This window comes from Protopterus annectens, chromosome 6.part0 (assembly GCF_019279795.1).
Source record: "Protopterus annectens isolate FY-2018-M chromosome 6.part0, PAN1.0, whole genome shotgun sequence".
NCBI lineage: Eukaryota > Metazoa > Chordata > Ceratodontiformes > Protopteridae > Protopterus > Protopterus annectens.
The window spans coordinates 1,121,400,036-1,121,416,089 of record NC_056737.1 but is presented as its reverse complement, the minus strand read 5'-3'; the positions used below and the strand labels follow the sequence as shown (position 1 = coordinate 1,121,416,089).

Genomic DNA, 16,054 nt, shown 5'->3' with positions numbered 1-16,054 from the left:
TAACAACATATCCTATAGTACACACATCTAATACCTATTACAAATTAACAACGTATCCTATAGTACACACATCTACTACCTACTACAAATTAACAATGTATCCTATAGTACACACATCTACTACCTACTACAAATTAACAATGTATCCTATAGTACACACATCTACTACCTATTACAAATTAACAACATATCCTATAGTACACACATCTACTACCTATTACAAATTAACAATATATCCTATAGTACACACATCTACTACCTACTACAAATTAACAATGTATCCTATAGTACACACATCTACTACCTATTACAAATTAACAACATATCCTATAGTACACACATCTACTACCTATTACAAATTAACAATGTATCCTATAGTACACACATCTACTACCTACTACAAATTAACAATGTATCCTATAGTACACACATCTACTACCTATTACAAATTAACAATATATCCTATAGTACACAAATTTTATGTATATATGTAAAAGTTATCTCTGTACCTTAAATAACTGGATTACTATTATACAGTATTAGTTAAAATTTTTGTATTATCTTAAATTTTCTTTGATTTCATTGATAACACTGTACAACTTCTATTCTTTTAGCATCTATTTACTCTGTACAAATACATGGAACTTTTCTCCCCGGGCCTCTACTGGAAATGGACTTGCATCCAGTTAGACTAGCCCAGTCAACACATGTAAACTGTAAATGTAAATGCAGTATACTTTAACCAACTTAAGAGTAGGTTAGAATTGAAAAAAAAAAAAAAAAAAAAAAAAACTTATTTCTTCTATTTTTTATATTATTTTAAGAATTTCTTTAGCTAACATGTTATGCTAAAATTATACTGCTTTTATAGTACAATCATTGCTGTATAAAATTGTTTTGATATTATTCTCTATTAAATTGTAAGTTTTTTCCTTGGAGCTTTTCTCCCCGGGCCTCTACTGAAAATGGACATATATCCAGTTAGACTAGCCCGGTCAACAAATGTAAAATAAATAAAATAAATAAAAAGTTTTATTGTCTCTACCGAAAACGAATAATTGTAATAAATGTACATATACCTGCACACCCACCCGAATAGTCTGGCAGCTTAAGATTCGACTTCTACAGTAATAAATTAAATAAAATTTAACTGTAACACAGTTAATATTATTTTCACCAGAAATGATCATTGTGTATTACATTATGCCAGCTGACGGACACATGGCCTGTCCCTACTGGGCACAGACAAATGTATACAGAAACCATCCTCTTTTATAGTAAATTGCATAAGTCTGATAACACTACAAACAACAGATTCACGGGAATACATTGCACATACTGTCAGATGGATTATGCTTATCTTGATGTTAAATGACATAAACATATTGCATTTCTAAAATCAAGCACATGCTATAGCCTGGGAATACAGAAACCTAAGATGATCACTTTGATGAAACACTTCCTGTAAAATACAGATAGATGTGAACTTGAATATCCCTGCTTTATTATTTTACTATTTGTAACAAAGTGTATATAGAACAATAGCTAATGAATGGAAACAGCATAAAGTTGAACATTTTTTTTTCTGTTGACAAATGATTACTCTTTCCTTGTTTGTTTCCTGTTTTGTACTCGCCGTATCTCATTTCAAAACATCCTACCTGAGTATTTCCATTACAGTATACATCGCAGAAACTTTTTGTTCAGCAAAAGTTCATCAGGGTTTGTTTTTGTTTGTGTGTTCTAAGACATCTGATAGTGCTTAAATAGTATTTAAATTACATATATTGTCATCAAGCTGCATATTCTCTTGTGGGTAAATGCCACTGACTGCAGTATTAGAAGAAAAATAATAAACTATTTACTGCAAATTTTGATTGCAGATTTTCTTTCCGCTTACCTTGAATTTAATGCCCTTTTATCTTGTATCTCAGGATCTTGCACTTCTGGATGAATCATATTACATACTTCAAATGTATTGTTTAAGTTTCCACCCTTACCCCAAATAAACCATTACTAAAGAATGGAAAACAGATATACTGAGAATGACACATGACTTGCTTTTTGTTCAGATTCAGATAAACTGTCTACTGCACACTGAATTTATGCCAAGATGTGATTTAAGTGTATTGGGCACAGATGAAAACTGTCTCAGAATTATGAAAAGCAAAATGTGACAGAATTTACTTTAACCACATCACTTGGCTTCTGTATAACTGCTAGCTACAGACTGCATGGATCTCAGACTGATTGAATTCCTATTGAGAGTTCTAAAACTAATATCTCAAATCCTGTTGTTTTATAATGTTATCTAGTGCAGTAGACAGGATTACCTACAGAGCACTGGTTGGAAGAAACCTTTTAATGGGACAAGTACGTGGATAGCTCTCAGCATCTGGAAATTAAAAATTGTAGTGCTGACCTCTGAAAATCATAGCAGAGGGCCCAAAACAGAAGCATTTTCTTATTTTTTGGAATGGAAAAGATATTAGATAGTAGACCCCATAGAGTCAGTGAAAACCAGAAGAAAGTCCATAAGTCTAGGAGCAGTGAATCAAAATCTGAGGTTAAAAATCATTGTGCTGTGCCTAAATCATAGCAGCTGAGCGGTAATACTTGCATGTAGTTAATTTGGTTATTATTAACAGAGTTTTCCGCTGTTTGAGAACCTCCAAGGTCAGGTCAGTCAGGAAAGCATGCGTGCATAAATAAATAAATAAATAAATAAATAATAAAAAGAGCCGTCTGAAGCAGGAATTCAGACGTTAGAAACTTGACATTCACAGACAAAAATCAAGTGATCAACTAAGCAACAGCATTTTAAGCTGAGCTTATGAAAACTGCACAGGTGATTTTACGGCAAGAGGATGATTATAAAGTGATGCCCTCAAAGAGGCATCTTCCATAATTAGAGATCTAAAAAGAGTGAATGAGCCCTGTCACTGCAAAGTGTAAGTAAGATATATGATAATTGTTTGCAAAAAGACGATGAACACAAGCTTCTCAAGTCAAAGAGTACTTAGTGAAAGAAAAATAAAAGTTACAGTAAAAAAATATAAAAATCTAGAATGAAACATATTTTAGCCCCAAAGGAGCACAGAGAATGACTAGGATAAATAAAAGAAAATAAAAGGAAAGAAAAATAAAACTGAAAAGTTCAGTAGAACCAGGCTAAAATCTCAGGATAAAAATCCCCCCGTCCAAAAAAAAAAACAAAAACATTAGAAAACTAACCTCATCATTCAGACATCCAAACTAGAAAAAGGAGACAGAGTTAAACAATAAGGTAGCCAAGTCCCACAGATATGTGGTAGGGGAGATTAATAAGAGGATAAGACCACATGAGAAAGAATTAGATGGACCCTTGAGAGGAGTATGAACATACAAGATAAAGACTACAGTGTGTGGTGGATTGCTAGCCACTGGAAAAGGCAGCTAGAAACAAAAGTGTGAAATATATCATATTGTTTCCTGACCTCCCCAACATTTTCTACACAGAAGATAGAGTTGATTCAGATAGTAGTACGAAAGGGACAAATAGTGAAGAGGAGAAGAAAATTAAATATTAACAGGGTCAGCTGATACCTGTAGAAAGTCAGGGTTAGTTGGCACCTATAGAAAGCCAGGGGTCAGCTGACAATTGCAGAAAGTGCCCCCCCCAAAAAAAAATAATGACTGGCTAGGGAGAAGGAGACCAAATTAGTCTTCAAATGCATGATCTAGACACCTGTGTTCCTGAAGGAGCTCCTTGTAATTTTAAAATGCCACCGAGGCTCTAATGACCTAATGGATTTGTTGTTTTTGAGGATAAACAACAGGAGATGACTGAAATATGTTGTTTTATTGAGTATACACTAGCCAGAGCAAAATATCCAACAGACATACGGGAAAGTCTGCTAGCAGGTAAGTCCACTCGTTCATGCCATGTAAGCAAAAGTCAAGAGTTTTGGCAACAAGTCAAAGGTTAAAGGTTAAATATGCACTAGGGGATGTGACAGCAAATGAAGATATAATTTCGTGAATGAAATAAACGGAGAGAGATATTCACAACAAATATGTAAGACAGAAAGTGCCAAGACTATATGAAGAGTTTTATAGGAAAATAAACATTGCATAAATTGTTTAGGGCTTAGGAAAGAGCATTGTAAAATAGTTGGTATGTCACAGTCAGTGGTACAGACATACTCAAAATCAAATCAGTCAGCAAAAGACAAATATAAACAAGGACATGAAGGACTTGGGGGAAGTGAAAGCAGCCTTTGTTAAATCGTTTTTAAATCAGAGTGAGGAAAGTGACGTAAGTGGTATAAAACAAAAAGTTGCAAAAGTATCCATGAAGACAGCAGTTGGCAGAATGAAACCATTTTGGACTAATGATCAGATAGCAGAGTATTCATAGTTGTGGCAAGCATGGCCTCAGTCTCGGCTCTGCACAGATGGGAGGGGAGATTGATAATGAGGAAACGGTTTACAGAATGGTCAGAAGGTAGAACTATGAGTATAGCAGTAACAACAAACTGGTCAGGAACAGGAGTGGCCTTAGGTCAACTGGTGCCCTAGGCAAAAGGGCACCATGGCACCCCCCACCACACCACCCAGTGCCCCCATCCTGGTCTACCTACACCAAATAAATACTGGAAAAGTGCCCCTACTAAAGCGGCGCCCTAGGTGACTGCTTAGTTGGCCTATGCCTAAGGCCGGCCATGGTCAGGAAAAGAGAAGTGACTATAGGGCATCGCAGATGCAGGCACCACATTCAGCACTTCCTCTGTTTCTTTCAGGTGTCATTAATGGAAAAGAAAATAGGACTTACCAAACTGATGATGGCCTAGAAATAGGACTTACCAAACTGATGATGGCCTAGAAATAGTTACTTACCAAACTGATGATGGCCTAGAAATAGTTACTTACCAAACTGATGATGGCCTAGAAATGGTTACTTACCAAACTGATGATGGCCTAGAAATAGGACTTACCAAACTGATGATGGCCTAGAAATAGTTACTTACCAAATTGATGATGGCCTAGAAATAGTTACTTACCAAACTGATGATGGCCTAGAAATAGGACTTACCAAACTGATGATGGCCTAGAAATAATTACTTACCAAACTGACGATGGCCTGGAAATGGTTACTTACCAAACTGATGATGGCCTAGAAATGGTTACTTACCAAACTGATGATGGCCTAGAAATGGTTACTTACCAAACTGATGATGGCCTAGAAATGGTTACTTACCAAACTGATGATGGCCTAGAAATAGTTGTACAGTGAAGGACAGGGAAACAATCTAAGAAAGGATTTGGAAAGGTTAACTTAGTAGGCAAAAAGATAGCATTTCAGCTTAAGTGCAAACAAATGCTAAATACTGAACCTGGCCCACAACAACCCTGCTGCACATTATCATTTGGAAGGAGTAGTTCTGATGATACCAGAACAGGAAGAGACTTTGACCGTGATTATCATATTTTGGATGGACCAGTGGGAACAGAGTGAGATGGCAGTGGTAGCAATCAATGTAATGTCCTTATGCATTTTCATGGAGCTTGACCCCAAAAGCAGATAAGTAATATTCCGACTTTAAACTAGGAAAGGGAAATCAGGCTGCTGGAAAAAAATTCAGAGGAAATTAATCTCGAGAGTGTATACAATGAAGGATAAAGAGTATGTTTAAAGTATAAAGGAAATAACCGTTATCTCACTGGGCATGAGAAGAAAGGCAAGATTTGATTTTGGTGCACAACAACATGCTAGAGTAATCTGAAGGGATCATCTTGAGCAGGAGTCATTGGAAAGGAGGAAATCACAGGCACTGTCTTTTAAAAATTAGCTGATCTTTGAATCTGGAAGGTATTCCTTCAAAGAGAGAGTTGTGAGTATATGGAATGAAGTTCCAGAGGAGTTAGTGGAGAAGGAATCCACAAAGCCATTCAAGGGGGAATAGGAGCGGTCAAGAAGGGAAGAGGAAACTAAAGGGATTAGTGGGGAAAAAGAGCTTAATAGCTAGTTGGTAGACATACAGTCCAGAAGGCCATTGAGAAGCCAAGCTCATGTTTCCCAATTGCTCCTAGCACACAATAGGCAAATGAAGGCTGAGGGAATGAAACCCTGTACCACAGGAAGCATCTCAGTAACAGCTCATCACCTTTATTGTTTCTGCTAACTGCTAGAGAAGATAGAGGAAGGAGAGTGATAAATGCAGTTAAAATGCAGAGCAAACTGATTTACTCCTTCTGTCATCAAAATGTAATATATAACACAGCAGCTGAAATGAGTGACAATGTTCCCTTTCACAATATGCATGTAGGTTACAATTTATCTGAATGGAGTCGACAAGTAAATTCATGTGTACGAACTTGGAAACTGTGATCTCGCCCCATTTAAAGTTTTTTTTTTTGCTTGTTTTTTTTTTTTAAATAACAGCACCACATCATGGGGTCATATTCAAAAGAAATTATGAACATGTTAAGCCAAACTCTGATAAATGATTTTTCAAGCTGATTAACTGGTACAGAAACTCTTGTATTTTACACAATGTGCCTTATTTAACAGGTTGCTCAGTTTTTAATAGTATTGCATGCAAAAACGTGCAAGATTATAGGTTCATAGGTTGGTACTGGTCTATCTGTCCGAAGGCATATATTAGCCTAGCCATGTTGTGCGGTATTCACCGCCCCTTTACTAGTTCCCTAGACCCTTGTACTAGCAGCTAGTACCCTTGGCCCCTATCTAGTAGTGCTGTTGGTGTGATCCCCGGTGTGAACTTTCTGTTACCCATCCACTCATCAAGGTTCCTCTTGAAGAGTGATAGTGAGGGGCTCTGTCTTATGTAGATCGGGACCCTAACTAACTAGATTAACTAACGGATTATTCATATGATGCAGTCATTAATATTTTTTCATCATTGCTTTTCTTAAATAATTAAAACAATATGAGGGTACGATTGGTGAATTCTACTCAATAAGATTCAATGTGCCAGGATTCTTTGATTGCTTCTTTTATCTATGATTTCTAATTTCTTAATCTGTAGCTTATATTACGGAAACTCATTATCCTGTAATGTGAATTTTACGCGCAGTGCGGGTTCATTGTATGCCACAGTGCATTAACTCTTTCATGTCATTGTATAACCTATAAGCCATGCCCACTACAACGTACAGGGCATATACTTTGGGAAACCCATTTATATAAATGTTAACTTCCTAACCCTAATACAATACTTTGTCATTATTATTGGCATGGGAACACTAGAATATAAGATACTGTGCAACTCAGAGTCCTTAAACATATGACAGCAACTCCTGAAATGATCAGGATCAAATAAAATGTTACATCAGAGGATTTTTTTTTCTTGAACTAACCATGTACATAATATAAATATAGAAGTAAGGCAAGCACTGTGCTTTTGATTAGCAGTACAGGTGCAGGCTAGCATTTCATTAAAAAAGCGGAATAAAGCAATGCCACTAAAAATACCAACCACATCAATGTCAAATTTGTTGTTGCAAAATACCCTTACAATGCTTTTTGTTTAACATGAAACATATCTGCTTTATTTATGTCTTTAGAGATATATCAAAAACCATTTGCTAAATTGTAATGACCCATTCAGCTTTTCTTGACTAAGTGGAAAATAATCATTGTATATTCTTTAATGTATTATACGGCTTAGACATTTTAAATAACACTTTCCTCATTTAACAAAGGCATTTATAACTGTAGTCCAGCAATTTCATTATAGATAAGGGAACATACAAATCAAACATGAATTTTGATAAGTTAGTATATAATGTGTATATTATGTTAATGACTATGTATCCTCAAATGACTTTTATGACACCCTGATGTCTGCACTATATGTGTCAAATGATTATTGTATACTGTATTATAGACAACAAGATGTATCACACATTCAAGAGCAATTCATTGATAAAAAATGGGACAAAGTGAATGATGTAAGACAGGCAGAGTAAGTAATATCTGTGAAACTTTATAAGATTCATTTTGTTAAAGTGTATCTCATAGTTTCATGAAACTGGTGTTATATCAAAACAAATGACTTAATATAATTATTATTATTATTGAAAAAACACAACAGCAGTTTTGTACTGAGGATTATATTGACAGGCTGCTATGGACAAATTAAATATATTCATTTATTGAGATTTGTTTACTAGGAAAGTCTGACTGGTTAATTTTTTTCTGGTTTCAGCAGAGGTCTGGGAAGGAATGTTATAATATATTGTAATAATCTACAATGTTTTGTAATCATACAGTTCTTTTGTCTTCTATAAGATGGTACATTACCAGAAGCCAAAATGAGCATTCATAGTGGGCAAATCCATCAATACTGTCTTTGGTTTGTTTTACTGGGTTTAAAACATAATAAAATACAACAGAATAAAATGTTGTAAGCTACCATAAAGGTGCTGACATGCCAGGATAATCAACAAACGTCTAGAATAACATATTAGAAGGAAATATTTCTTCATTGTTTGATTTTTTTTTTTATTTCAGGCATCCGCACTGCTCCAGAATTCAAAGCATTAATGAATGTGCTTGGATCAAATCTGTGCAACTCCTCACTGAAGAACAATGCGTTACAGAGATTGTAGTAACTCAGTTACTCAAATTAGGTTTTGTACAAGTAAAGATGTATTATTTTTATTAGTTAATGTATACCAATGGCTATTTCACTGTCTCCTCTTATTTACTTTTTACAAGACAGGTGGGAGGTGAAATCCATTAACTTAGATACACTGATAAAAGTAAATACTCTGACCACAAGCAGTGCCCAGAAACAAATTAAATTCTACTCCTCACTGAATCATTAGAACTGAGACTCCCACTATACAGACAATAAGTGATACATAATATTATGTATGCAAACAATGACAAGCCTAGGTTTTGTTCAAACGTTTACAATGAAAATGTTGTTGCCATGTAGACATTCCAGCTCTGTTTAGAGTAATACCAAATAAAAATAAAATGGGGCTCACAACTGGGTGTTTTTTCAGCTCCCAATTTTACACTGGCACTTGTCAGTGGAATATAGGCCACATATGTCATAACCCTTTATTAAATTACTTATCTAAAGCCAAAGACTGGAAAATCACATCTAATCAGTTCTGCTATTACAATCAGCAATCATTTGAGAAAACAGAACTCTTTTTCATAAGTTAGAAGTAAGCATGTCACAACCGTACCAATACAAAATAATACACTGACTGTGGCAAAAATGCAACAGAAAACTTTATCAAGTATGTAAAACTGACTACATTTCTGTAAGCCGATGCTTGTTGTTAGTGAAAATTTAGCTTTATTAATACATGCTTATCAACAGCACTGTTAAGGAAACCAGTCTTACCTTTCACGTAAGTTTTCCTTTGTAGCAGCAGGAACATGAGAAGGAGAAGTTCAACCCCCATCAGTTTTTACTTCCGACTGTAAGAAGACACAGAGTAAATAAATCAGCTATTACAAAGCCATAATCACCTTATTTAAGATCTAGTTGCGCTCTGTCTCTGTTAAGCTGATATACCTGGTCAAAACAGTGCTGAATGGAAATAAAATGCATAATGTACATAGAAAGGTAAAGAAAGCAGGTTTACCTGACTTGTTCAGTAAACTGTCCGAGCATAAAAGCAGCTTGAGTGTGGTTCTGCCACTAAGCTGTTTCCTTTATCCACTTCCTTGTTTCCCTTAAAAGGAATGCAGGTATGACCATGAAAAGGTGGAGAATGTCTTGCAGGTACAAACAGCTGAAATCATAGCTGGAACTTTTTGTTTTCTGCCAGAGCGTTAACAATCATTCTGTCTGCAGGAATTCTATGAGAATAGATAAGTCATACATACCTGCAGACAGTACATTGAAATGAATCAGGTGAATATACAAGAAATGCTCTCATACATGGTTATTTAATTTATTATGCATTGTTATTACAGCAGTCTGTAACTGTTTAAGCAGTTTCTGTTAACACAGTGACGTATATAATTGTATTACTCAGACACATTTGGGGTTTTGTTTAGTTTATGTTAGATCACGAAGAAGTTAAGTGAGGTAGACATTGTTTTTGCTTTTTTGGGGGGGTGGGGGCAAGCCAATGAAAGGTTCTATTAACTAATACATGAAGCACTTGCAGAAAATTTAAATTCTCATATAATAATTGTATGAGAAATTTATTGTTATGAATGAAAGCAGACAATGTAAATAAATGTCCATGAGAAAAAAAATATGGATAGTCAGGTAGAAATGTGTGTGTGTGTGTGTGTGTGTGTGTGTGTGTGTGTGTGTGTGTGTGTGTGTGTGTGTGTGTGTGTGTGTGCGCATGTGTATGTGTGTGGGGGAGGCTTGTGAAATATGACTGGCAAGAGGGAAAATTTGGTAGAAGTGAGACCAATTATAGTGGGAGACAGGTAAACACAGAAGGATAATTTAAGGTAAAGAACTGAAAGTCTGTTTCAAAGTAGAAACAGGTGTACTAGGAGAAAATACCTAAGATGCCAGTGGACAGACATTATTGTCAGGGATGTGTGGTTAATAGTTGAAGAAATGCAAAACAATGAAAGTATACCCAAATTACTTGGCTGGGCATTCTTTGTCAAAAGAAATTAATTTTCAACTCAAAATGGGTCAGAGACAAAGCTCATAAACTAAATAGCATAAATGTTGGAAGAAACCTAAATAAGTTAATGAGACCATCACGTCAGATTCAGAAATAGAGGCTACTGGGGCAGAGTCACTGACTGGGCACAAATAAAAAGTAGAACAGGAATGAAAAAGGTGAAAAACTAATCATCAGCGAGAATACGTTCTAGGCATGACTGGTTCTGCCCAACAGTCTTCCGAACAACAAGTATGAGGACAGTGAAGATGTACAGATTATGAGAGACTGTGCAGGTGGTCGACTGCAGGGCAAAGCTTGTTTTCTATTGGCGAATACATTACTGATGTAATTGTAGGCCTCATAAGGGAATTGTGAAGTGGCTTTGTAGCACTCAGGGTATTTGTACGTCCAGCTATGGACTGTTTGATCACAGACATTTCTTCAAACTGAAGTCACCTGTTTCACAAAACAACACCCCGACATTAAGTTTTCATTGTGTATGAGATGCAGCAGGTGATGAAACTTGCTTGCAGGTGTTCGGACTGCTTTGTCATTCTCTTTGCAGAAGTGGTTTTCATTCAGCTGTACTAGAATCACCACATAATAATACATTAGTTTCTGAATTCAAACTTCAAAAACTGGAAAAATGTTTGTTGACCTAATTATTTGAGCAAAGGCATCACAGAAGGCATACAATTAATAGCACAATCATCATCAAGTCAATTAAAGATTTAGTTACAGTTGCAAATATACTTATCAGTGAAGTAAGCAAACTAAAGAAGATCTGAAATGGGCACACACACTGCACTTTAGCAGACTAGAAACATGATATGCAGTGGAGAGACAGCTACACAAAACAATTAAGTGAGAGTTAGTTAAGTCTTCACATTGAATACTAAGTAGGAATGGGCCATGACTGATTAGTTCAAAAAATGTTGCCTGTAATTAACTTACTGTCCAGTTTGGTGAGAATTTGCTAGGGACCAGTGGCGAGAAGACATGTTAAAATTTGGTATGTATTACTTATGCAAATGTTTTTATTTATAATATGTACAGTTCTTGTTATAGGGTTTCATAGTGGCACAGTTGAGGTTCTCGGGTTTGGTTCTTGGCTGCGGTTGCATCTGCATAGAGTCTGCATTTTTTCCCTTTGTTTGCACAGGTGTTCGCTGGATGCATCAGTTTCTTCCCACATTCCAAAGACTATCCTGTGGGCAGGATGGACACTCTAAATTGTCCATAGGTGTGAGTGTGCCATGTGGTTGTGTAGTATAGAAGAATGGCCGTGACAGTGCTAGCCACCTGGTGGTGTGAACCTAGGCTCTAGATGACTGTGCATGTGTATCTTTGCGTGTTATATTTATATATGTATGCATATTTGCAGACATAATAGGAGATAATGTGGAACCTAGGCTCTAGATGATTGTCACTGTTGAAGTGACACCCTGAACCCATGTGCAAAAATGGAAAACGAGGTTGAGGATGGATGGATGGATGTACAGTACCTCCATTACTGTTGCTTTTTTCCTGCTTTTTAGAATATAATGTAGTCACCTCTTCTTTAATTGCTATAATACTGTACCAGGGGTCCTCTGTAAAAGGGTTACAAACTATGTCAGACATCCCCTGAGAAAAATTATACACTCAGTAAATAAATACAATGATGGGTGGATATGAGAAAGGAAGAGTAACATGCTGTTAAAGATTCGGAGCTATTTATAGATGGTAGACTTCCTAATCTTATCTAATAACATCTAATAACCAAAGAGTGCACAGTGTCATTAATTATGTGTTAAAGTTACAGTGCTTGATGTTTAGATAAACATTACTACAGCTAAGTCCATTTTAATCAGTTTGCACTGGATAGAACAGAAACTATGCATTATTATACATACAGGATGGTATGAGATACGAATCCTTGGGTACACCGTTTTTAAGGTAGTCAGGAAGGTATATGTTCTCTAGAGATGGAAGTGTGTTTACACCAAAACACATGAATGCATGATTAGGGGTGTTGAATAAGAAATGCAGATCAGAACAAGTGCACTGACAAAAGGTAGTGACTTGTCCTTTAAGAGGTTTGCAAAAGACATGTTAGAAATATTACAAATGAACAGGGATCCATAGCAACATGGCCATCAATATGTATGACATTAGGTAGGAAGGATGGCTTTCTTTGAGAAAAACAGTTGCTGCTTCAACAAATAAATAATGGAGAATGATGAAAGATCCAATATAAGAGAGAATACAGACGAATGCAAACTCAGTTTAAAGAAGATTCTTGGGGAATCTACAGCCTTGCCAGATGTTGCACAACTCTATTTCTGAACATTTTCCAAACTGCATCCCTAACACGAATAAAGTACTTGAAGAGTCATATGCATTTCATAGTCTAAGGCCAGAAAAATAATGCCTAGTTATATTATGGTTTGACATAATGGTTAAGGTGTTTACCTTACAGATAAAAGGTGGCTGGTTTGATTCTCAGATGAGGTAATTGACTAGGCCTTAAAAACACCCACAAGGGCAGATAGCCTAGTACTAACATAAGAGGACAGCTGAATTATATACTGGGATAGTGGCCACATCTCTTTTACAATAACTGAAGGAGGAAGAAGAGGATGCCGTTTGCTGCAACAAGCCTGATAAGGAGGGCTAGAGGTCAACATAAGTTGGCAAACTTGATGTTTAAAAGGCTAGTGCTCATCTCCAGTCTGATAATTGAAGGCTAGCCAGATGTGAAATTGGTCTACATTGACTGAGTGAGTGGCAGAATCCAAGACAGTTCTGATAAGAATGTAGGTTCATGCTTTTGACCCAGGCACACCTGTTTCAGACTAGCATTCAGGATGATCATTATATCAGCAGATTTATGAGACACTGATACAAATCAAGTATAGATACTATTGAAGAGGAAAGTGCAATATTCCATGTATCCCATAATACCAGCAGGTAATAAAAACAGAGAATCATATAGATGAGTCTCACATGGGTGGATTGGACATGTTCAAACAAAACTGGAGAAGAATATATTTTTCATAATGTTATAAAAATTAAAATTGATCAGGAATGTCTACAAACTGATAAATGTTTTGCAGTAATATTTTTATCTGTACGTTTTTTGTAATCTGAAAATCCTTTCCAGTGACAAGATCAATGACAATGCATCAGTCATATAATTAAGTTAATTTGGACTGGGATAATACATAATTTTGTTGAGAAATTCACTAAAAATAAGTGACAAGTGGAGTACCTCAGGGTTCAGTCCTGGGGCCGCTCTTGTTTGGCATCTACTTCTCTGAAGTACAGGCCAACACTAAGGGACTCGGCTAACAAAGTTCACAGATGACTGCAAACTGGGAGCCATTATTGAATCCCCAAATTATGTGGATACTCTACAAAAGGGCCTTACAAAAACAGATGCTTGGTGCCAGAGCAATGGGCTCAAGCTTAATGCCAAGAAATATATAGTTATCCCCTTTGGGAAAAAACATGTACCCATGAATTACCACATAGGTGGCAGTACACTAAACACGGAAAGTGTGATAAGGGACTTAGGGACATAGGTGGACGGTGGTCCTTCTATGTGGCACACCTCATCACTAAGGGCTTTTCATCCAGAAAAAAGGAGGTCATTGTCCCATTGTACTCATCCCTCATTAGACCCATTATAGAATACAACGCCCCATTTGGTATGTACCTCTCAAGACATCTGCAACCACTGGAAAGGCCGCAGAAATACCTCACTAAATGAATCACAGGCCTAAAGCAGATGCCCTACACTGACCGCCTTAAAAAACTCCAGCTATACTCTGTCACATATTGTCTACTCAGAGGCGATCTCTGCTTAACATACAAGGCCATGTCAAACACAGAGCTGTTGGACATGGTACACTTAAAGAAATTCCAATCCCTCAGAGCCACATGCTCCAGGGATCTAAACCTTGGCATCACAATAAACAAAGCATGCTGGAGGGATAGGTTCCTGACCCAGAGACTCCCCAGACTCTGGAATAAAATACCCATACATGTCAAGCAGAGCGCCTCTTTGGCCCTTTTCAAAAGGAACCTTGACGATTGGATGGGAGAAAGGAAATTCACCCTGGGGATCACGTCAGTCACCCTGCTAGACAGGGGTCCAGGGAAGTAAATAGTGTAGGAAGAAATAGCCAGGGAATTGTTATGGCTAGGCTTGTATAGACCCTAGGGCCGATAGCCTAGTACCAACTTATGAACCTATGAATAACATTTGCACATTTTTAGTGACAAACTTATTTCACCAAAACTGGCCAGCAAAATGAAAATTTTCAGGATCACTGCATTCACTAACTGTTTTACTGTGACAATTGCTTCCGAGTTTATTTTAACAAAAGTGAATGTTCCCAAGGCTGGCATGCAAAGCTTGGAACAGAACTCCATAATAAACAGTAATACCAGGATCCAGAAACTAAGTTCAAGCCACAAGTTCAGGGAGTTTAATACAAAGGCTATATTTGTGTTTGTTGACACAGAACACTTTTTATTTATTTTATTCTTTGTTTACCAGGTAAGTGAACTGGGCCCTTTTCAGCCATATTACAGGTACCTAAGCACATATTTTTACAACATTTATAAATTAAATGTATAGATCTATAGATGGAAATCTCCAAATGCTCAACCTCACCCAGTTTGGCTTTGTCAAGGGGAGATCATGGCAGTTAAACTTAGTGGACTTCTTTGAGACAGTCACCAAAGGCCTAGATGACAGCAAATGTGTGCGTATGGCCTACCTAGACTTAGACAAGGCCTTTGACACAATCCCCCACTCAAGCATCATTGAAAAACTCACCCAGCTTGGTATCAACCCATATATTGTCAGGTGGGTTGTAAACTGGCTCACTCATACAACTCATGCAATCAAAATAGGGGACTCCAACCCCTCCAACAGACCCATAACCAGTGGTGCTCCACAAGGATCAGTTCTGAGACCCCTGCTGTTCAGAATCTACTTCTAAAACTAAAGGACTGTGGCTGACAAAGTTTGCTGATGACTGCAAACTGGGACCGATCATTAAAACCCCTAGAGATGTCAACATCCTGCAAGATGGTCTTACGCAGACTAATGACTGGTGCCAAAGTTATGGTCTTAAACTTAATGCAAAAAAATACATTATTATCTCCTTTGGCAAGGGTGATGTTCCTGCAAACTACCACATCAATAGCAATACCATAAGCATGCACTCAGTGGTGAGAGACCTTGGCACACAGGTTGACAGCAACCTTAACTTCGATCACCATGTCTCCACAGTGGTAAGAAGGGCATTTTATATAGCTCATCTCATAAGTAAGGGCATTGCCTCCAAAAAAAAGAGGTTTAGCCCCCTGTATTCTTCAGTACAACACTCCGTTTGGTATGTTCCTTTCCAAATACCTACAGCAATTGTTAAGACCATGATTCCTCACAAAG

General features: G+C 36.9%; 1 protein-coding gene across 1 annotated transcript in view; it reads right to left on the bottom strand.

Moving 5' to 3' along the window:
• Positions 1-9,683, bottom strand: part of ITGB6 (integrin subunit beta 6) — a 920,643-nt gene extending 910,960 nt beyond the window's left edge. The window contains exons 1-2 of the mRNA XM_044074743.1: positions 9,613-9,683; positions 9,369-9,445 (exon numbers count right to left, since the gene is read on the bottom strand). Of these exons, the coding sequence (XP_043930678.1) occupies positions 9,369-9,429 (61 nt within the window). The 5' untranslated portion in view covers positions 9,430-9,445; positions 9,613-9,683. The remainder of the gene's footprint in view (positions 1-9,368; positions 9,446-9,612) is intronic.
• Between the last annotated feature and the right edge of the window lie 6,371 nt (positions 9,684-16,054).